The sequence below is a fragment of the Lithobates pipiens genome, unplaced genomic scaffold (genome assembly GCF_037356315.1).
Source record: "Lithobates pipiens isolate NorthernLeopardFrog02 unplaced genomic scaffold, aLitPip1_a1.2 Scaffold_13, whole genome shotgun sequence".
NCBI classification, from domain to species: Eukaryota; Metazoa; Chordata; class Amphibia; order Anura; family Ranidae; genus Lithobates; species Lithobates pipiens.
In genome coordinates this window covers 139,331,758-139,353,761 of record NW_027507718.1, presented here as the reverse complement: position 1 = coordinate 139,353,761, position 22,004 = coordinate 139,331,758, and the positions used below count along the sequence as shown (strand labels likewise).

The following is a 22,004-nucleotide window of genomic DNA, read 5'->3' as shown; positions in this document are numbered from 1 at the left end:
TTTAAAAGCAGGTGTGTTTAGCATATGAAATATAACCTTGTTAATGATAATTTAGGTCCTTTCCACCCGGATCTTGGCTATGAAAGCATCACTTTGTAAACTGTCACCCAGCACCATCACTCGAGTCTGTGACTATCATGCCAAGTTGTTCCTTATTTCAGTCAGCTGCACTCTGAAGTCTTTGCTGCGACCCCACTTTCTTAACACCCCTGACAAAAGCCCAGGAGACAGGCTTACTGAGATCTGCAATAAGTACCCTGATACAGGTACATTTAATGCAAAGTTGAAGTACAAATAGAAATATATGTTTTTGCTGTGCTTGGTATTCCCTGTAATCCACAATTTTTCTTTTAGATATAGACAAAGTGATGATCAACCTGAAAACAGAGGAGTTTGTTTTGGACATGCCAACTCTTCAGTCACTACAGCAACTTATTCAGTGGATTGGTGACTTTGTGCTGTATCTGCTGGCCAGCCTTCCCAACCAGGTAACCCTTGTTTACCCTGAGGTATCTTCTTTGTTGTCAATTTTACAGCTCCATTTTTTTCCTGTAGTATAATGTTAAGATCTAGTTATAATGGTTACATAAACATGTACTTAAGGGGCAAGACAAACTCTAAATTACCTATACTGCAAGTGTTAAGGAAAATGTTTGAAAGCCCGACAAAAGCCTTTTGTCCTTCTTTAACCATTACTTGACTAATCTAGTTTCAGTCCTATTCCTTCTCTAAAGGTTAGTAGTTATTCTCATTCACAATTGCAAGAAAATTGCAGGAAAAATATTAAAGCAGAACTTGCAGCACTTAAAACATTGCTGAAATATAAGGGGATATGCCAAATGAGGTGTATACTGACTGGTGCCAGGACAAGGTCACCCAGCACTCGGGGAGAACATGCCAAGGTGCACCCCCCACCCCGTTTTATGTACGAGCATAGTGTGCAGAGGTCAAAATTGGATAAATTACAAAGTGCAAGGGTCAGGAGCAAAAATAATGTACAAAGTGCAGCATTCAGGAGTGGATAAAGGTACAGGGTGTACGGGTATGGTTTATGTAATCTACAAAGTGCAGAAGTCAGTGGGTAAACTACAGAGTGCAAAAATAAGTATGTGCACCGCGGTACCCCCAATGAGCCATTTCACAAATACAGTATACATAAAGTCAACCATTTAGGTTCCTGCCTGACCCAAGTATCTTCTCTGACATTATTGTTCATAATAAAGGTTTAAAAATCCCAAGAAAAAAAAAAAAAAATCCACCCTTGCAGTAGGGCCCTCATACTGCATGGGTTAAATTCTCATTTAGTCTCAGGGCAGAGGATTAAGTTATAAATGCTAGGCTCACCTTTAAACAATAATTGCACATGTTTTGTCAGCAAAAAAAGTCCATTTTATTTTTTTTAAACCGTAGCCTACAAAGTATTGCACCCATGATCATCAGACCATGCGTGCAATGTCAGGCTCTTGCACACACGGTCGGTACAATTGGCTTAAATACTGTATTTTTCTGACCATGTAGAATGGTTGGGTATCAGGAAGGTGGTGCGTACAGATGTAGTAAGCCCAATGTACGCTGCGCAGCCTCATATGGGGGTGCCTAGTATGAATGGGGCTGGAGGGTCAGGATCTCTGAGTATCTAAAAGGTCATTAAACATTCAGTATATAAAGTTTTAAATCAGCCTCTGGGCTGTAGTGCATATTTCAATGACCATAGAGGCAGCCAGTGTAAAGGAGCTAGAAGGAAACTCTGCCAACACAAAGGGGAGAACAACACAACACCTCTAAGTGTAGAATTATGGAAACTATTAAATCCAAAGAAGAGTACTCACAAAGCAATATAAAAACAGCACTTTGTATCACATGGTGACCCCCACTCAGTGTTTCTGTGGGTTGTCCAGCTCTGTGTGCATTTCCTAGTGTCCAGTTAGTGGCTGATGCAGGTGGCATCCCACACTGGCTGCCTGGTTGAAGAGCACTGGAGGCTTGGGAGATGTTGTCACTTCCGGGTCTGGAGCGGGGGATGCGGCTTTTCGTTTGACGCATGCTCCTTCTTCAGGTCACACTTGTGATGCCAGCACTGGTGAGAGGTGAGGGAGAGAACTGAGGGTTTGGGCGACCGCATCACTGGACCTTGGGAAAGGTGAGTGTGTGTTTATTAAAAGTCCGCAGTTACACTTTCTTATAGTACATCACGGGACACAGAGCCATAGTAGTTACTATTTGGGTTATAGGCCACCTTCAGGTGATGGACACTTGCATGCCCTAAGACAAAAAGTCCACTACTCACGAGTAAAGATGTGCTGTGCTGAGCTCCACTGGAGCAATTCTTGCTGGGGATAGCCATGCAGCCAGATCCATTCAAAGTGTCTTAGGTCGAATTGAATGGTACCCGGGCCTCATGTCCGAAGAAACAGTTTTTTGTCTGTAAACGCTTTTCTTTTTAGAGAGCTTGACCCCAGGTTCCAGTGCTTTTGGTATTAAGGCCATAAAGTTTTACTGGCGGTGGTGCTATAACAGGTCCAGGATTGTTTTTCCCAGAGGATCCCCAGCTCCTGAAGGTTTGTTAACGGAACCCACTGTGAAGGGTGAAGATTGGGTCTGTTGGTTTTTCCACAGAAAACCCTGTGGCGGGAAGGGTAAGTGGAGTTTTTCTAAAAAACTTTTTACTTTTCTTATGAATGTCTCCTTTGTGTCCGGAGTAGCAGCTTCCATTTTCCTCCAGCCAGCAGCAGAACTCCGGTAAGTCTGGGGGGAGGTTTTTCTCCCCATCAGATGCCCCCCACCTGTGCTATTTTCTCCCCCTCTTCACAAAGAAAAATCGCTAAAGAAAAAAAGAGGAGGGGGCAGTAGGCGACGGAGGGAGGCAGGGTTTAGGCATCCTCCACCATGGGAAAGGGTTTTAAAAGCATCATTGTTACTGCTGCAAGCTGCGGAGGGACACAAGAGCAAGAGGGGCATGAAAGGTTCGGTGACACGGGCATTCTGGTTGACACATTTACTATTGCATCAGACTGAGCATTAATAGCAGTGGCAGGGCTGGACTATTGCTCAACCAGTGGATGCGTTCCTTCTGGTAGTACCTCTGCTTTGTGCATCGGACTATGGTCGGAAGGGGGGGGTAAAAGCACCTCAAAAAAGGGCTATAGAAAGACTTCTACAGTCATGTGGAAGCCTCGAACCATCTCGAAAAAGATGGCATCCTCCCCTCGGAGTGAGCCATCAGGGACGTCAGGTGTTGCAGCTGCTCTTAACACTGCAGCCCCTCTATATATTACTAAGGAGTTTTTTTTCCTCAATCATTTTAGGCTTTGAGCAAAAAATGTATCCTTTAATCGCATCCCAGAGTGGGAATAAACGTAACGGGCCCCTGTCCATTACTCATGACGCTCAAACTGAGGAACAAGTGGCGAGAGATGACACATTTCTCTCAGGGGACCAGGCAGAGGCTGGTGACTCCTCTTCCAAAGAGCCTAATAAGAAGGATCAGGTTCACAAGAAAGATTGTACAATCTCTCACAGAATTGGTCCGCTCCACATTTTTGCTGCCAGCAGCGCAGTTAGCCGGTGAGCCCAATTCTGGGTTGGTTCATGAAAAGCTCCCCAAACTATTCATGCTTTTCCTATCCATTCATGGCTAAAAAAGCTTATGTGCTCCCACTCAGAATAGCCAGATAACATTTTTTTCCTCCAAAAAGTTTTCAACACTTTATCCTATGGAGGAAGAGTTTAATAAGAAATTAGGGATTCCAGCAATTGACGCTGCTATATCCTCTGTGAACAAAAACCTGACTTGTCCAGTAGACAATGCTCAAATGCTGAACGATCCAACAGATAAAAAGTTGGAATTCCTTTTTAAAAAACCTATATTTCGCTCGCAGGTTCAGTGGTTTAGCCTGTGTGGCAGCGATTGTGGTATCTCAGTCCTTAAAGGACCAGTTTATAGAGGTACTCCAAATTTTTCCTGATCAGCAGCAAGATTTGGCCAGGATATCAGAGGCTTTGTTTTACAGTAGACGCTATAAAAGATTATATTCTCCAGGCCTCACGGCTTATGCTAGGGCTGGTACATGTGCGTAGAAACTTATGGTTGAAAAATTGGTCAGCCGAAGCACCATGCAAAAAGCTCTTGGCTTATGATCTGGATAAATACATCCAAAGAATTTCTAATGGGAAAAAGTTCCCTTTTACTAGTTAAGAAGAAGTTTAAGCGTTTTTCTTTTAGACAAGCTTCTTAAGTGCCGGGGGCATCAGCCTCCAGGCAATCACGACGGCCTCCACTGTCAGGTTCAAGAGGTAAACCTCATGGTCCGTCCCAGGGTCAAAAGAGGCCCTGGGGGAGGAAACCCACAAAACAAAATACTAAAACCTCCTTATGAAGGGGTGCCCCTGCTTGCTCGAGTTGGGAGAAGACTTCTGCGGTTTTCAAGGGTTTGGCAGGAACAATGTCAAGACAGATGGGTGGCTTCCTCAATATCTCTAGGTTACAAATTAGAGTTCTGAGAATTCCCATCGCCTAATTTTCCCAGATCAAACGTTCCCAGAGATCCAGTAAAAAAAATCTCTCTAGCTTTGGATCATCTTTGTCTCAGAGTGATATCAGTGGTCCCCTTGGAAGAGTGAAGATTAGGGTTTTATTCAAACCTTTTCACGGTATCAAAACCAAACGGGGATGTCAGACTCATTTTAGGGCTCGAGAATCTAAACCGGTTTTTGAATATCCTTTCTTTTCACTTGGAGTCAATCCGATCAGTGGTCTCCATTTTACAAGGTGGAGAGCTGCTAGTGTCAATTGGCATCAAGGATGCTTATCTCTATGTGCCTATTTTTCCGCTCACCAGAAATCTCTACGCTTCAAGATAGAAAATATTAATTTTCAGTTGTTGGCTCTGCCTTTCGGTCTAGCTACTGAACCTCAAGTGTTTACAAAGGTCCTGGCTCCTCCTTTAGCCAGATTAAGGGCTCAAGGTATAACTATTCTAGCCTACTTAGATAATCTACTCTTGATCAAGTTAGTTCAAGCTCTCCCAATGCGTTTATCCTCCAAAGTGCATCAAAGCCTCAATTGGTGGTTGATATCCAAGAATCTTCAAAAAGGGAAATCCTTTCTACCAGTTACCTGGAAGGTGGTAACGACAGATGCCAGGCTTCTGGGCTGGGGAGCAGTCCTGGAAGAAGCGTCTGTCCAAGGAAAATGGTCCAAATCGGAAATGACCTTGCCCATCAATATTCTAGAGTAGGTATGTCCAAAGTCCAGCCCGCGGGCCAATCACCTGCCTGGTTATTTAAACCTGTATCTCTTTTGTGTCTCCCAGCACCGGGGCCACAAAAGAGAATATATAAAAATTATATAAAATTAGTCCGGGTGCCTCGGAGGGAGGAGGTGGGACGATTCCCATGCACACAGGAGGAGTATTTCCTGTTTACACGGCAGCCTCTGTAATAGGAAGTCCTGTCTCTGACGCTGCCATTGGGCGACTGTTCTGTCCGTCAAAGGAGGCGGGACTTTCTCTTAAAGAGGCCGCTGTGTAAACAGGAGATTCTCCTGTAGGATGTCTGGCGCTCAACCTGCCCCCTCCAAGGCTGCACTGATGGTAAATGGTGAGTGCATTCCTGGCAATTGTGAAGGCTGCATTCCTGGCAATGGTGGGTCTGTGGATGGGCACTGACCCTTATTTTGTTTCACGGTTCTTTATTTAAAATTTAAAAAATTTTTTTCACTGAAACATCTACTTTTTTTCTTCCTACTTTTTCTTAAACCTCTTAAAGTGAAGGTGCGTGCTATACGCCAATAAATTCGATATATCCAAATAATACACCTAAGTTCATCTCTTCACCACACACAGCCCACAGAGGCAAGAGAATTCTTGTTGAGCAGTGTATTAGTGCTCAAACTAACACACTTATGTAGTGATATAGTATATAGCGTGGGTATATAATTTAGTTATTCTAATCTTCCGCAGCAACCCAATTCTTCCAGAGAGATGCACTTTATTGACTTCCAACACAGAACACAGTCTTGCAACATATGACAAAATCCAACAGCGTATATATGACAACGAATACCAGCCTTCAGAGTCCCATGTCTCCTAAACCTGTGCCTCCATCATTACACAGACCAGACTGAATGCCACGTTATATCCCCAGCACACTGAACGGCTGAGCAATGTGATTGGCCGTTTAACAGCTGTAGTCATAAACTGCCCTAATTTTATATTCTTGCATATTAACATCCACAAGTTTCCTTTTAATATGAGCAATTAGATTAACAGATACCGCCTTAACACCCTTTTGATCAACAAGTTCCCTTTTGATGTGTGTAATTGAGTTGGCTCGGACAGGTCACTCATAGTCAACTGAAATCTGACCTAATCTTGTGTGTGTGTATAGATATATACATATACATATATATACTGAACAAAAAAGTGTGAAACAACTGAAAATATGTCTTATATTCTAGATTCTTCAAAGTAGCCACCTTTTGCTTTGATTACTGCTCCGCACACTCTTGGCATTCTGTTGATGAGCTTCAAGAGGTAGTCACCTGAAATGGCTTTCCAACAGTCTTGAAGGAGTTCCCAGAGATGCTTAGCACTTGTTGGCCCTTTTGCCTTCACTCTGTGGTCCAGCTCACCCCAAACCATCTCGATTGGGTTCAGGTCTGGTGACTGTGGACTCTCCTTGGTCAAATAGCCCTTACACAGCTTGGAGGTGTGTTTGGGGTCATTGTCCTGTTGGAAAAATAAATGATGGTCCAACTAAACGCAAACCGGATGGAATAGCATGCCGCTGCAAGATGCTGTGGTAGCCATGCTGGTTCAATATGCCTTAAATTTTGAATAAATCCCCAACAGTGTCACCAGCAAAGCACCCCCACACCATCACACTTCCTCCTCCATGCTTCACTGTGGGAACCAGGCATGTAGAGTCCATCCGTTCACCTCTTCTGCGTTGCACAAAGACACGGTGGTTGGAACCAAAGATCTCAAACTTGGACTCCTCGGACCAAAGCACAGATTTCCACTGGTCTAATGTCCATTCCTTGTGTTCTTTAGCCCAAACAAGTCTCTTCTGCTTGTTGCCTGTCCTCAGCAGTGGTTTCCTAGCAGCTATTTTACCATGAAGGCCTGATTCACACAGTCTCCTCTTAACAGTTGTTCTAGAGATGTGTCTGCTGCTAGAACTCTGTGTGGCATTGACCTGTTCTCTAATCTGAGCTGCTGTTAACCTGTGATTTCTGAGGCTGGTGACTCGGACGAACTTATCGTCCGCAGCAGAGGTGACTCTTGGTCTTCCTTTCCTGGGGCGGTCCTCATATGAGCCAGTTTCTTTGTAGCGCTTGATGGTTTTTGCCACTGCACTTGGGGACACTTTCAACGTTTTCCCAATTGTTCGGACTGACTGACTGACCTTCATTTCTTAAAGTAATGATGGCCACTCGTTTTTCTTTACTTAGCTGCTTTTTTCTTGCCATAATACAAATTCTAACACTCTATTCAGTAGGACTATCAACTGTGTGCTGTATCCACCTCCTGCACAACACAACTGATGGTCCCAACCCCATTTATAAGGCTTGAAATCCCACTTATTAAACCTGACAGGACACACCTGTGAAGTGAAAACCATTTCAGGTGACTACCTCCTTGAAGCTCATCAACAGAATGCCAAGAGTGTGCGGAGCAGTAATCAAAGCAAAAGGTGGCTACTTTGAACACCCTAGAATATAAGACATATTTTCAGTTGTTTCACACTTTTTTTGTTCAGTATATAATTCCACATGTGTTAATTCATAGTTTTGATGCCTTCAGTGTGAATCTACAATTTTCATAGTCATGAAAATAAAGAAAACTCTTTGAATGAGAAGGTGTGTCCAAACTTTTGGTCTGTACTGTGTATGTATATGTGTGTGTGTGTGTATATATATATATATATATATATATATATATATATATATATATATATATATATATATATATATATATATATATAAAATTTCAGGTACTTGTATAGCGCCGTCAATTTATGCAGTGCTTTACATACACATTGTACATTCACATCAGTCCCTACCCTCAAGGAGCTTGCAATCTAAGGTCCCTAACTCACATTCATACATACTAGGGACAATTTTAGACAGGATCCAATTAACCTACCAGCATGTCTTTGGAGTGTGGGAGGAAACTGGAGTACCCGGAGGAAAGGCACAGGGAGAACATGCAAACTCCAGGCAGGTGGTGTTGTGGTTGGGATTTGAACCAGCAACCCTTCTTACTGCTAGGTGAAAGTGCTATCCACTAACACGCACATGCACACACACACTCACAGTATTTGTGTGTATCCCACATAAATCGGCCAACAACTTAGACCGAATTTTAATGATTCAAAGAATGTAGGGCATAATGGTCGGCCCTCGCGCATGTTCACTTCATCAAATCTGGCACTCTTTGAAAAAAGTTTGGATGCTTAGATTACGGAATTATCCTGTCAGGACCCAATCCGGCAACTCGCCAAGTGGGCATGAGAAGTTGTGCGTCCCAGAGAGAGGTGAATCATAGCATATCTTGGGCAGAAGAAAACATTCCTTGTTTATTGGCAGTCTTCATTCCAGAAATGGAGAATTGTCAGGTGGACTACTTGAGTCATCAACAGTTGTACCAGGGATAGTGGTCTCTTCACCCCACAACATCTTTCTGTCAATATGTCAAAGATAGGGAATTCCGGATGTGGATTAGTTTGCGCCCAAGTTCAACAACAAGATTGACAACTTTGTGTCAAGGACAAGGGATCTGATGGCATGCGGAACAGATGCCTTGTTTTTTCCATGGGATCAGTTTTCACTGATCTATGTGTTCCTTCCTGTTCTGCTGCTTCTGCGCCTTCTTCGCAGGATCAAGCAGGAAGGGCAGGAGGTGATTCTTGCAGCCCAGGAGATCTTGGTTTGCAGAGATCATAAATATGGCAGTAGGGAACCCTTGGACCCTATTGCTATGGCCAGACCTTCTCTCACAAGGTCCGGTATTCCATCCTACCTTACAAGTGCTAAATTTAACGGTTTGGCTATTGAGACCCACATTCTGAAAGACCATGGGCTGTCGGCTTTAGTAGTTTCTACTTTGGTTAATGCTAGGAAGCTGGCATCCAGAGTCATATACTATAGAGTCTGGAAGGCATATGTCTCCTGGTATGAACCCAGGGGTTGGCACCCCAGGAAATATGTCATAGGTAAGATCCTTGAATTTCGACAGATGGGATTAGAAATGAAGCTGGCCTTGAGTTCTATCGAAGGCCAGGTGTCGGCCTTATCAGTGTTTAGTGTTTTTTTTATTTATTTTTTTCCAACGACCACTTGCTTCACACTCTCTCTGGTTCGTAGCTTTATTCAGGGGGGGGGGGGGGGTAACGCGGATTAATCCTCCAGTTAGGTCACCCATGAACCCTTGGCAGTGTCAAAATCTACTGTTTCTAAACGGATTTGTCAAGTGATTGCTCAAGCTTATGGTTTAAGCAGGAAAATTCCACCTTTTCATATTAAAGAGCACTTCTCCAGGGCTGTTGGTGCTTCTTGGGCAGTGCATCACCAAGCCTCCATGGCTTAGATCTGCAAGGTCGCAACTTGGTCTTCAGTACATACATTTACCAGATTCTATTAAGTAGATGTAATGGATCATGAGTATATCGCCTTTGGGCTCTATGGGCTGCAGTATGAGTCCTATAGTCTCTTGGTGCCCTACTTTTGTTGACTCCCTCCCTTCAGTTGGCATTGCTATGGGACATCCCACATAGTAACTACTATGGCTCTGAAACCAGCTGGCTCGCTCGCATTTGACACCATGCCCCCACATGTATGCTCCCTTAAATGTTTGTGTTTGTTAAAGCCTCCTCAGACTGTGCATGCTTTTTCCTGTCCATTTATTGTTGGAAAGCCTTTTTTGTATCTGTGAAGATCTCCCAGATAAATGTTATTTTCCTCCTAAGAAAGTTTTTACACTTTATCCTATGGTGTAGGAAATTTACTAAGTACGGTATACTAGCAATTTAATGCAGTATATCCTTGAAAGAAAGGTGTAGAGAGTAGATGTAGTAAAAAAAAAACTCTACATACTCTACACTTCCTAGTAAAATACATTTTACTCTAGTATTCTACTATACTCACAAGGGGGTTTCTGAATGAATAGCAAAGTCTTTGTGTAATATGTGAATCGGTATCCCTTCTCCTAAAGGGTGTGTAGTGGAAATATGTATGTCTTCATCCAAGGCCGCATTTCCAACGTACTTTCTGGAGTAGAAATTGAAGAATCCTTAGTTTGTTCAATACTTCAACAATAGTAGTTTTATTGTTCAGAAAGATAAGCAAAGACAAGACTGACATCTGGTAACAAATGGCACGATGATACCCTCAGAAGGAGGAAAGGGACATCTGATCTACATTCTCCAAAGTATAGAGTTCTTTCTCTTCCCACCTCTTTCCTCACTCTTGTAATCCAACTCCATTCTTATACTCTTTCATGATGTTATGTCAGCATATCCTAATAACACCCATATTTGCATATATACCTAATATGGTTCAGTCTAAAGATAAGTAGCATAACTCCACCCATTGTCCTGACATAGTAACTCAAAAATAGAAGTACCTACTCAGCAAAACCACTCCTCTCTGTACTGTGTTGTTCTGTGACCTTCAGAGAACATCACTTATTACTGTACATATAACTTACATATATTTTCAGAAACTTTTATCACTTAAAATATTAACTCAAAAACTTCTAACAATCCTCTGTAAATAAGAGCTGTTATTGGCAGACAATACTTAAATGCTTAGACATCCAACGAATAAAGTTGTAATTCCTGTCAAAAAAAAAAAACTCTGGCAGATTGAGCAGCCTGCTAACAGCAATTGCTTAATCGTTGTGAGGCCAGTTTAACAGGTGTTCTAGGTGTCCTGTTCAGCAGGCCCAGAATTCTTGCTTGTGAGTTCCTTTTTGTAGCACTTCCACAAGGTCCTCAAGCAGGTGCTGGCTGGCTTATAAACTAGCCAAACGCACAACTGCTGAGATGCCTACGGTGGTTTGTACCTGTATAGGAGACCACCTGGGAATACCAGGTGCTATACAGGGTTCTGTGCACATTGTTGTTTAAACGCAAACGGCTAAAACGCAGGAGTGCAGGAAGTCACATCAGTGGAGGTTAAAACTCCTTTCACCATGCAGAAACTCCTGACTAGTCTTCCTTTGCGGTAGAACAGCTATTTGAGTATTTGAGGATGTTTGGATAATTCATCCAAAGAAATTCTAGGGAAAGTACCCCCTTTTTTTCATTTAAATGAGTAAATACATTTTTATTTTTAAAAGCTCCATCTGTTTGTGCCAGGAGCATCAGCCTCCAGGCATTCATGATGTCTTCCGCCATCAGGTTCAATGGGTAATCCTCAGGTTTAACCCTAAGGGATACTGTAGCCTCCTTTATCAGGAGGCACCCTATCTTAATATGGGTCAATTCTTCTCCAGTTCTCATGGGGGAATTCCGTCCTTGATGCCACAGTCTGCTACCTGAAATACTTGGTTCCTCAACCTAGTAAGATCCTCCTTTAAAACCATCAAGGAGATTGCAATACTTAGGGCTGATCATAGATACAGTCCACTAAAGGGTATTTTTAACCCAGGAAAGAATTGGTTCCTTAAAGGAACTGATTCGGTGGATCAAAACTAAGAATCTTTGAACCTTCTATTTATCTCTGCATGTGTTTATTAGGAAAGATGGTCACTTCTTCAAGGCCGTTCCTTATGTGCAGTTCCATTTAAGACTGCTGCAAACAGTATCCTGTCAATTTGGAACAAGATCCAAACTCTGGACTTCCTGTTGTGTTTTTCCACCACGGTGCGTCAGAACCTCAATTGATGGTCGATATCCAAAAATCTTCTAAAAGGAAGATCCTTTCTACCAGTTACCTGGAAAGTGGTAACAGATGCTAGCCCTTTGGGCTGGAGAGCAATCCTGGAAGAAGCGTCTGTCCAAGGGAAATGGTCCAGATCAGAGATGCCTTTGCCCATCAATATTCTAGAGATTCGGGCAGTACGCTTGGCCCTGGGGGCCTGGATGCTCAGACTATTGTCCTGTCAGGATCCAGCCTACGGCCACATCATCCCGAAAGCACCCAATTTTGTCTGATCTCGGAGGCTAAGCAGGGTTGGGCCTGGTTAGTACCTGGATGGGAGACTGCCAGGGAATACCAGGTGCCGTAGACTCAATCCGACAGCGCCACAGCTGTGGCTTATCTCAATCACCAAGAAGGCATGAGAAGTCGTGCGGCCCAGAAAAAGGTGAATTTTTTTTTTCTGTCTTGGGCATTCCTTGCCTATCAGCAATTTCATTCCAGGAATGGAGAATTGGCAGGCGGACTACTTGAGTACTATTGTTCCCGGGAGAATTGTTCCTTCTCCCCTGCATCATTCTGTCAATATGCCATGTTGAACCCGGACGTGGGCCTATTGGCGTCCGGGTTCAACAACAAGATTGACAACTTTGTGTCAAGTACAAGGGCTCCGATGGCACGCGAAACAGATTCCTTATTTCCATGGGATCAGTTTTCACTGATCTATGCTTTCCCTCCTGTTCTGATTCCACGCCTTCTTCATGATCGTAAAGATGGTGGTAGGGGACCCTTGGTCCCTACCACTATGGCCAGACCTTCTTTTACAAGGTCCGGTATTTCTTCCTTCCTTACAAACGCTAAATTTAACAGTTTGGCTATTGATACCCACATTCTAAATTTAAGACCATGGGCTGTCAGCTTCAGTAGTTTCTACTTTGGTTATGCTAGGAAGCCGGCCTCCAGTGTCATATACTAATGAGTCTGGAAGGCATTTCGCCTTTGGGCGCAGTGTAGTGCAGGCTACAGTATGAGTCCTCTAGTCTCTTTGTACCCTACTATTGTCTCCCTCCAGTTGGCATTGCTATAGGACATCCCACATAGTAACTACTATGGCTTTGTGTCCCCTGATGTATGAAAAGAAAACAACAGGATTTTTAAAAACTGCTTACCCGTAAAAATCCTTTTCTTTGAAATACATCAGGGGACACAGAGGTCCCTTCCTGCTTTGGTATACACATGAATTGCTTTGCTACAAAACTGAGTTGCTCCCATCAGTGGGAGGGGTTATATAAGGAGTGCACTTTTCAATTTAGGGCGTGCCAGTGTCAATCACCTGAAGGTGGCCTATAACCCATATAGTAACTACTATGGCTCTGTGTTCCCTGATGTACTTCACAGAAAAGGGTTTTACAGGTAAGCTGTTTTCAAAAATACAGTTTTTTCACTTGGTAAACCTGCCGTGCAGGGCAAGTTTACAGACAGCATAGTGCAGGGTGGAGGGCAGAGGTCGGGACTCATGGGGAGAAGATGCAGTTTGCCATCTGTCCTCTCATCTTCACTCGGGGAGAGCTCTGGAGTGTGCTGTGCAGGTGGACAGGAAGCAGTGGTGAAGGCTGCAGTGTAACCTTCTCTTCTTGCTCCACTCACCAGTACTAGAGCTTTTGCTGTGAAAGCCTTGACTCAGCCAGCCACACTAACTAGAGCTCAAGGAGATATTTTCACTTTTGCGGCAGCAGTTTTGGATGGAAGATCCTTTAGGCAGTCCTGTAGTTTGGTTTCTTCCCTGTTCTGTTCTTAGGTTTTGGACTTGTTGCTGCGTTGCCCACCCCTCTTGTACAATGACCAAGTAGTCACGAAAAAAGAAATCCTGCATATTGTGATTTACATTTAAGAAAGTAGGATTTTCAGTTTACTAGTAACCAAAATTTAGGAGTTTCTTGGAGCAGCTACAAAATTGAGGCCATGCTGGGATAACTGGGTGGGAAGCCTGCCTATTTTTTTTTTTTTTTTTTGAAAATCCATTCACCTGTAGGTGGCAGCATAACCCAAACAATAACAAATAAAAGTGTCCCCTGATTTACTCAAAGGAAAGATTTTACAGGCAAGCCAAAACGCCTAATTTTTGTTACTGTATGAAGTTAATCGCTTTTAATATATGAATTCCTGTTTTTCCTTCTTTTTTCTTCTTTTTTTTTTTTTTTATCTTTTTTTATGTATTTTCTACACATTGAAGGTGACTTCATACTGCCCCACAGCGCTTTGGCTAAAGCAAAGTTAACCCACCAGTTTTATGCGGTTTAGCTGCGCTTTCCCATAGACTTGTCTGAGGTCCGGTGATTTTGGTGCAGTTTCAAAAAGTGCACCAAAACGCCTTCCTCTTTAGTGCATGTGTGAAGCCACCCTATCATGCAGGCCCAAATACAGATACAGGAGTTGAAACAAACCGTATAAGGATGCCGGAGGTGCTTATAATGGTCATCTTTTTATTTATATATTTAAAATTTTCCTCCAAATGGGGAAAATAAACTGTAAAATTGTTAGCTGTGATGAGCCTTTCATTTTGATTGTTGCTTGCTTAAAAGTCTATTCAAGACTACTCTGTCCACTGGGTGATTAAAATTGCTGTTCATTTCGCTGTAAAATTAACAATTTTGTCACCATTTAAAGCAAGGGGAAGATCAAAGATCAGTTGTATTAACGGGTAATCTTTGTTAAAGGGAGGACTCTGCTAAACAATAAATGTTCTGTTATTACTATTGACAGACTGAATCGTATATGTAATTTTTGCTTTTGCCTATAGTTTTACTTTAGGTACTTTACTAAGCCATAAACAGAAGAGGGGGTAGTCAGACAAGCCTTTACAATCTGATTACTGGCTAAAATCCAAATGGGCTAAACCTGTAGCCCTTCACAGCCCAGTTAGGTTTAAGGCCTTTTACACACTGCAGCTTGAAAAAGCTCAGTACAGCATTATTTTACTGATCTAAAATGCATATCATTCTTTACAAAGTGCCTGTGCACAAAACATGCGGTGTGTAATCATGAGTAAAAAAAAAAAACGGCGCTCCCGGTCAATATTTTGCACCGGTAAGAGCATGTGAGCATAAATGTTAATACGTTTTCCCTAGGATTGTATTATGTGCACAAAACAAACACCTGAAATGACGTCTATAAAACAGATACTGAAACATCTTTATAAATGATATTGGGTCTGGGATCAAAAGTAAAATTTCTGTCTTTGTAGATGACAACAAGATATGCAGTGGAATAACATCCTTACAGGATGTCTCCAATTTACAAGCCGACCTCAATACACTGTCTAATTGGGCGACTATGTGGCAGATGAGGTTTAATGTTGAGAAATGTAAAGTTATGCACTTGGGGGCTAAGAATATGCATGTATCATACATGCTAGGGGGAGTTCAACTGGGGAATCCATGGTGAAGGATCTGGGTTTTTTTTGTAGATCATAAGCTCAATAATATGCAATGCCAAGCTGCTGTTTCCAAAGTGAGCAAAGTCCTTTCTTGTGTTAAGAGAGGTATGGACTCCAGAGAGAGATAATTTTGCCGCTGTTCAAATTATTAGTAAGACCTCACCTGGAATATGCAGTTCAGTTTTGGGCACCAGTTCTCAAAATGGATATCGGAGAACTGGAGAGTGCAGAGAAGGGCAACCAAACTGATAAGAGGCATGGAGGAGCTCAGCTATGAGGAAAGATTAGAGGAACTGAATTTATTCACTCTTGAGAAGAGGCGAATAAGGGGGGATATGATCAACATGTTCAAATATATAAGGGGTCCATATAGTGAACTTGGTGTTGCGTTATTCTCTGTGCGGTCAACCTAGAGGACACAGTTGCACTCTTTACGTCTAGAGGAAAAGAGATTTCATCTTCAAATACGGAAAGTAAGAGCTGTGAAAATGTTGAATAGACTCCCGCCAGAGGTGGTTCTGGCCTGCTCAGTAGAATGCTTTAAGAAAGGCCTGGATACTTTCCTGAATGTACATAATATAACTGGGTACTAACATTTATAGGTAAAGTTGATCCAGGGAAAATCCGATTGCCTCTCGGGGGATCAAGAACGATTTTTTTTTTCCTTCCTCTGGATCAATTGTGGGCATAAAATTGGGTATATTGGATTGTACGATATTTTTTATTTTATTGGATGGACTTTTTTCAACCTGACTAAATTTGTAACTATCAGTCCGTGTGCTACAGTCCTAAAAGGGGAGGGTGGGGGTCTTTTAGCTGATCAAAAACTCTATGATCAATGCAATAGCCACCTCACATCTTGGGGTACCTCTAGGTCTCATGCACATGCATGCTTTTGTGCATTTTACCATACCTGGGAGACACAGCTGAAGTGAACAGCCATCCCTTATAATAAATAGCTGTACACAGGTATACACCACGCTTGTGTAATTTTACACAAGCACAGCATATACCCGTGTACAGCTAACATTCAGCCATTCATTGCTTTGGTGTAGGATAGGCTATTTTTCTTGACAACATGCTAGGATGTTCTCCTGAAAGTACAGTAAGAGGGAAGAATTCACAAAGTAATTGCACTTTTGTTTTGTTTTTTTTACACTTGTTTGCCAGTGTCATAGCAAATTGAGCAATACATTATTGCTTTGAAAGTATAAAATGTCCCCTTACCCAGTAACTGTATTCAACAGGGATCTTCATTCCGGCCTGGGCACAGTTTTTTACGTGATGGAGCCTCAATGGGTACACTACGTGAAATGATGGTGATGATTCGAATTTGGGGCCTTCTGAAACCCAGCTGTCTACCCGTATACACAGCCACATCAGATACACAGGATAGCATGTCTCTACTTTTTCGTCTGCTCACCCGCCTCTGGATGTGCTGTAAGGATTGCTCTTCTCCCTGTGATATATTGTATAATTCTGAGTTTATTATGACTAATGTATTTGGCATATAGGTCGGGATGAAAATCACCCCTGTGAACCAGACGATGCACTGATCGATGAGTGCTGCCTTCTTCCCAGCCAGCTTCTAATCCCAAACATGGATTGGTTGCCTTTGGGGAATGGATTGATCAGTCGGCTACAGGGAAAGCTTCCTCTACGTCTGCAGTTTGGAAAACCTCCTGGGGCACCCAGCCATGCATCTGTACAGTATGAAGCATATACAAGGTAGGTCTAACCAGCTCTGTTGTAAATAGGTTATGCTTTTGTGGAATAAAGACAGACTTTGTTATAAACTGCTGATACACTTTTGATTTTATCCAGGTCTCCCTCCCAGCCAAAAATTGACCATCTGAGAAGATTACATTTAGGAACATTTCCCACAGAGCCTTGCAAATCCTGTACACGGTCAGTTCGGTATTATCTTTCTAATATAGTATGTGTGTTTTAAAATGTTTGTTTCATATATTAAGCATGCCAAGAGAGCTCTTTGCATCTGTAAATCCACTCTGCGTTTGGGGAGCTCTCTGGAATATGGCTGGAGTGTATTAAACACAATTCAGTTTAAAGTAAAATGAGACTTCTGTATTTCTGAGTGGCATTAAAAAAACCTTTTCTGAGAGAGAGGCAGGCTGCCATTGATACTTCACATTTTGAACATGCTATTTTTATTGGGCACCATGTTTTCCTCTTGAATACATTTTGCTTACATGGATGTCTAACTTTTTCTGACTTTCCTAAAGTGGATACTCATTCTTAGTCATTAAATCAAATCCAACTTAAAAGGTTTGGTGAGTGCATTTGCCAGATAACCAGCATCATTAGAAGGGAATTCTAAATTGGAGCACCTGTGTGTCTCACAGAAAAGGTTACTTTTATACAGTGCCTTGCGAAAGTATTCGACCCCCTTGAACTTTTCAACCTTTTGCCACATTTCAGGCTTCAAACATAAAGATATAAAATTTTAATTTTTTGTGAAGAATCACCAACAAGTGGGGCACAATTGTGAAGTGGAACAAAATCTATTGGATATTTTAAACTTTTTTTAGCAAATAAAAAAACTGAAAAGTGCTGCATGCAAAATTATTCAGCCCCTTTACTTTCAGTGCAGCAAACTCACTCCAGAAGTTCAGCGAGAATCTCTGAATGATCCAATGTTGTTCTAAATGACTGATGGTGATACACAGGTGATAAATAGAATCCGCCTGTGTGTAATCAAGTCTCTGTATAAATGCACCTGCTCTGTGATAGTCTCAGGGTTCTGTTGAAAGCGCAGAGAGCATCATGAAGACCAAGGAACACACCAGGCAGGTCCGTAATACTATTGTGGAGAAGTTTAAAGCCGGATTTGGATACAAAAAGATTTTCCAAGCTTTAAACATCCCAAGGAGCACTGTGCAAGTGATCAATTGGAAATGGAAGGAGTATCAGACCACTGCAAATCTACCAAGACCTGGCCGTCCCTCTAAACTTTCAGCTCAGACAAGGAGAAGACTGATCAGAGATGCAGCCAAGAGGCCCATGATCACTCTGGATGAACTGCAGAGAACTACAGCTGAGGTGGCAGAGTCTGTCCATAGGACAACAATCAGTCGTACACTGCACAAATCTGGCCTTTATGGAAGAGTGGCAAGAAGAAAGCCACTTCTCAAAGATATCCATAAAAAGTATCGTCTAAAGTTTACCACAAGCCACCTGGGAGACACACCAAACATGTGGAAGAAGGTGCTCTGGTCAGATGAAACCAAAATCGAACTTTTTGACCACAATGCAAAACGATATGTTTGGCGTAAAAGTAACACAGCTCATCACCCTCAACACACCATCCCCACTGTCAAACATGGTGGTGGCAGCATCATGGTTTGGGCCTGCTTTTCTTCAGCAGGGACAGGGAAGATGGTTAAAATTAAGGGGAAGATGGATGCAGCCAAATACAGGACCATTCTGGATAAAAACCTGTTGGAGTCTGCAAAACACCTGAAACTGGGACGGAGATTTATCTTCCAACAAGACAATGATCCCAAACATACAGCAAAATCTACAAAGGAATGGTTCACAAATAAACGTATCCAGGTGTTAGAATGGCCAAGTCAAAGTCCAGACCTGAATCCAATCGAGAATCTGTGGAAAGAGCTGAAAACTGCTGTTCACAAACGCTCTCCATCCAACCTCACTGAGCTCGAGCTGTTTTGCAAGGAAGAATGGGCAAGAATTTCAGTCTCTCGATGTGCAAAACTGAGAGACATACCCCAAGCGACTTGCAGCTGTAATCACAGCAAAAGGTGGCTCTACAAAGTATTAACGCAAGGGGGCTGAATAATTTTGCACGCCCCACTTTTCATTTTTTTTTTTCCAAGAAAAGTTTTATTGTAAAAGTTGCAGAAAACTTACAATTCAGCACATCAGAGCAGTACAGCACAGTGATGTCAAAGTCGAATAATAACCAAGGAACAATGAATGAAACAAAACACATGTCTACAAGTTAAGGCAAATACCTTTAGAGGAGACGAGGGTCATGAACAAACTGCCCCGTATACCTAAAAGCTCCTCTAGGTCAAGAACTGACACAAGGAAAATTTGAGCAATGCATGTTGATAGAACAAAACAAGAAAAATACGTGCTAAGGCATGCGTAACAAACTCAACAATGGGTTTTCATGTGTCAAGCTTTAAGGTGACTGTAAACTTTAATGCCCAGGATCTTGGGGATTTAATTGGTAGCAATTGTGCCGTATTACCATGCCGAGAGAGGTGTGGGGGTGCGGTCACGGACCCCTAGCGACCCCCCTGTGAATGCTACCCGAGATTACACATATATCTAAACACCAGAAAAACAAGGAGAAAAACAAACAAACAACAAAACAGGGAAGATGGAGGGGAACGGGAAGAGAAGGGACATGGAGAGATCCAAGAGTGGCGCATGCAAGGGGGGTACCCCGACTAGAAAGTAATTGCCCTACTTACACATGTACACGCCAGGTATGTTTCCACTTCTAAAGGATGACAGCTGCCCTCAGAGCCAGCCTGAGGGTGGTAGGGGGGGTTAAGCCGCATTTACCCTAAGCTTTCGAACGCTGGGGATGCATTCTCTCATTGTGAAAGTAAAAGTTTATATTCATCAGATAACTTAAAGTGGTTCCAGCAGGACCATATCTTCATGAATTTAGACGCTGTGTCTTTAGCTTGGTGGATGAGATCTTCCATTTCCGCAATTCTAGAAATGCGGTTGAACCAATCCGCAATTGATGGCACTTTCGTGGAGTTCCAAAATGTGGGAATACACATCTTGGCCGCATTGATTAGGTGGAGAGATAATGAACGATGATAATGATTAAAGGGGATCGAGGAGTGATGTAATAACATTTGCCCTGGAGTGTAATCTAAATGGTAAGTCGTGATCTTGGAAGTCAGTCGGTGTACAGTTTGCCAAAAGGGTTGGAGTTTAGGGCAGGACCACCATATGTGTAGCATGGAGCCTGTATCCTGCGAGCAACGCCAGCATTTGGGAGAGATAGTCGGGGAGATCTTGTTCAATTTGGTCGGAGTTTTATACCATTTTGAAAAGATCTTAAAGCCATTCTCTTGGGCTGACACATTAATAGAACCTTTATGAATCAGCGTGTAGATATTTTCCCACTCATCTGGGGAAAGATTAAGGGCAAGATCTCTTTCCCAGCTTCGAACGGCCACATTAGATTTAGGATCATGGGTCGAAAACAGCATCGGGTAAATATTGGAAATTAAGTGTTTTTGTTGTTCCGTTTGCAAGCACAAATTTTCAAACAAGGTGGGTTGTCTAGAGAAGTCACTGCACTTATGGGGATCAGTTAAGAAGTGTCGTAATTGGAAATAAGTCCACATTGGGCAAGCGCGATCAACATTCCGTGAGGGGATATCAGCCCGGTCCAAAAACGACCCCGCAGAAAAGAAGTGTCTTGCCTGCATCTCGTCATGGGGCCAAAATTCCGACAAAAAGGAGGTTGACCTGCCCGCAGGGAATTCTGGATTCATTTTTTTATTAGTTAAAAAAGTTTCAAAAATCCAATAGATTTTGTTCCACTTCACAATTGTGTCCCACTTGATGGTGATTGTTCACAAAAAATAATAATTTTATATCTTTATGTTTGAAGCCTGAAATGTGGCAAAAGGATGAAAAGTTCAAGGGGGCCCAATACTTTCGCAAGGCACTGTAGCTCTCAGATTTACTGGCTGCCTGGAATTACTTTTTAAAATATACATTTACCCAGTGATGTCCCAGAAACATTCCTTGAGATCCCAATTTTGTATTCTTTCCTGTAAGTGTATGGCATAGTTGTGACCTGCCATTGGTTTTATGCCAAGCAGTGATGGTTTCTGGCCTGTTATATTCTTGGAGATTTCGTTTTGCATTGACCACCCTTGTGTGTTCCACAGTAGAAAAAAATACCCAGAATCTAAAAAAAAAGGGACCTCTCCCTCTCCTCAACTAAAAATGTAGATATCTATACAAGATTAAAGGCTGTCTAATTACTGTGCAGTAGTTGGAAATAGTCTAGAAAAACATAATCCAGTAGATGGCAGCTGCAGCTCTCCATTTAGAAATCTGAAGAGCGTTCGTTCATATATGCTGCACTAGGGGGCACACGTAGGTAGGACAGTCATATGTCATGTACTTTGAGTGGGGATAGCTGAATAATGCCTGCAGCTACAGGCATCATCCATTTACACCGCTCCAAAGATGCTGCTTGCAGGACTTTAACGTCCTGCCAGTGCATCGCCTCAGTGTGAAAGCACTCGGGCTTTCACACAGACTGCAGGGGAGCTGTTTTGCAGGCACTTTACAGGTGCCTGAAAAATGCCCCAGTGTGAAAAGTGGCTAACTGTTAGATTTTATGAGATAAGGACTGAAACAACTAATCCATTATGAAATTAATCGATTGCTATTTTCATAATCTATTAATTGGCCAGTAACATAATCGGGTTCAAAAACTAAAATGAGCCCTTTATAGTACAAAAAGAGCAAATTATCGCTACTGTAAATATTACTTTCACTGTTCTACAGTGCAAAAATGAACCCCTTACAGTAATGATCTGCTTTTTTTCTACTATAAAGGGCTAATTTTAGTTTTTTTTTTTTTCTTAGACCTGGTTCACATCTATGCGTTTTATGGTGCTTTTTGCAGAAATGCACTACCGTTCATTTACATGGTTTCCTATGGGACACGTT

General features: G+C 42.3%; 1 protein-coding gene and 1 pseudogene across 1 annotated transcript in view; both read left to right on the top strand.

Moving 5' to 3' along the window:
• MED16 (mediator complex subunit 16) overlaps window positions 1-22,004 on the top strand; it is a 51,676-nt gene that overhangs the window by 26,611 nt on the left and 3,061 nt on the right. Inside the window, exons 9-13 of the mRNA XM_077475647.1 lie at window positions 56-266; window positions 355-488; window positions 16,547-16,739; window positions 16,814-17,027; window positions 17,124-17,207. Of these exons, the coding sequence (XP_077331773.1) occupies window positions 56-266; window positions 355-488; window positions 16,547-16,739; window positions 16,814-17,027; window positions 17,124-17,207 (836 nt within the window). The remainder of the gene's footprint in view (window positions 1-55; window positions 267-354; window positions 489-16,546; window positions 16,740-16,813; window positions 17,028-17,123; window positions 17,208-22,004) is intronic.
• On the top strand, window positions 12,118-12,236 carry LOC143979261 (5S ribosomal RNA; annotated as a pseudogene).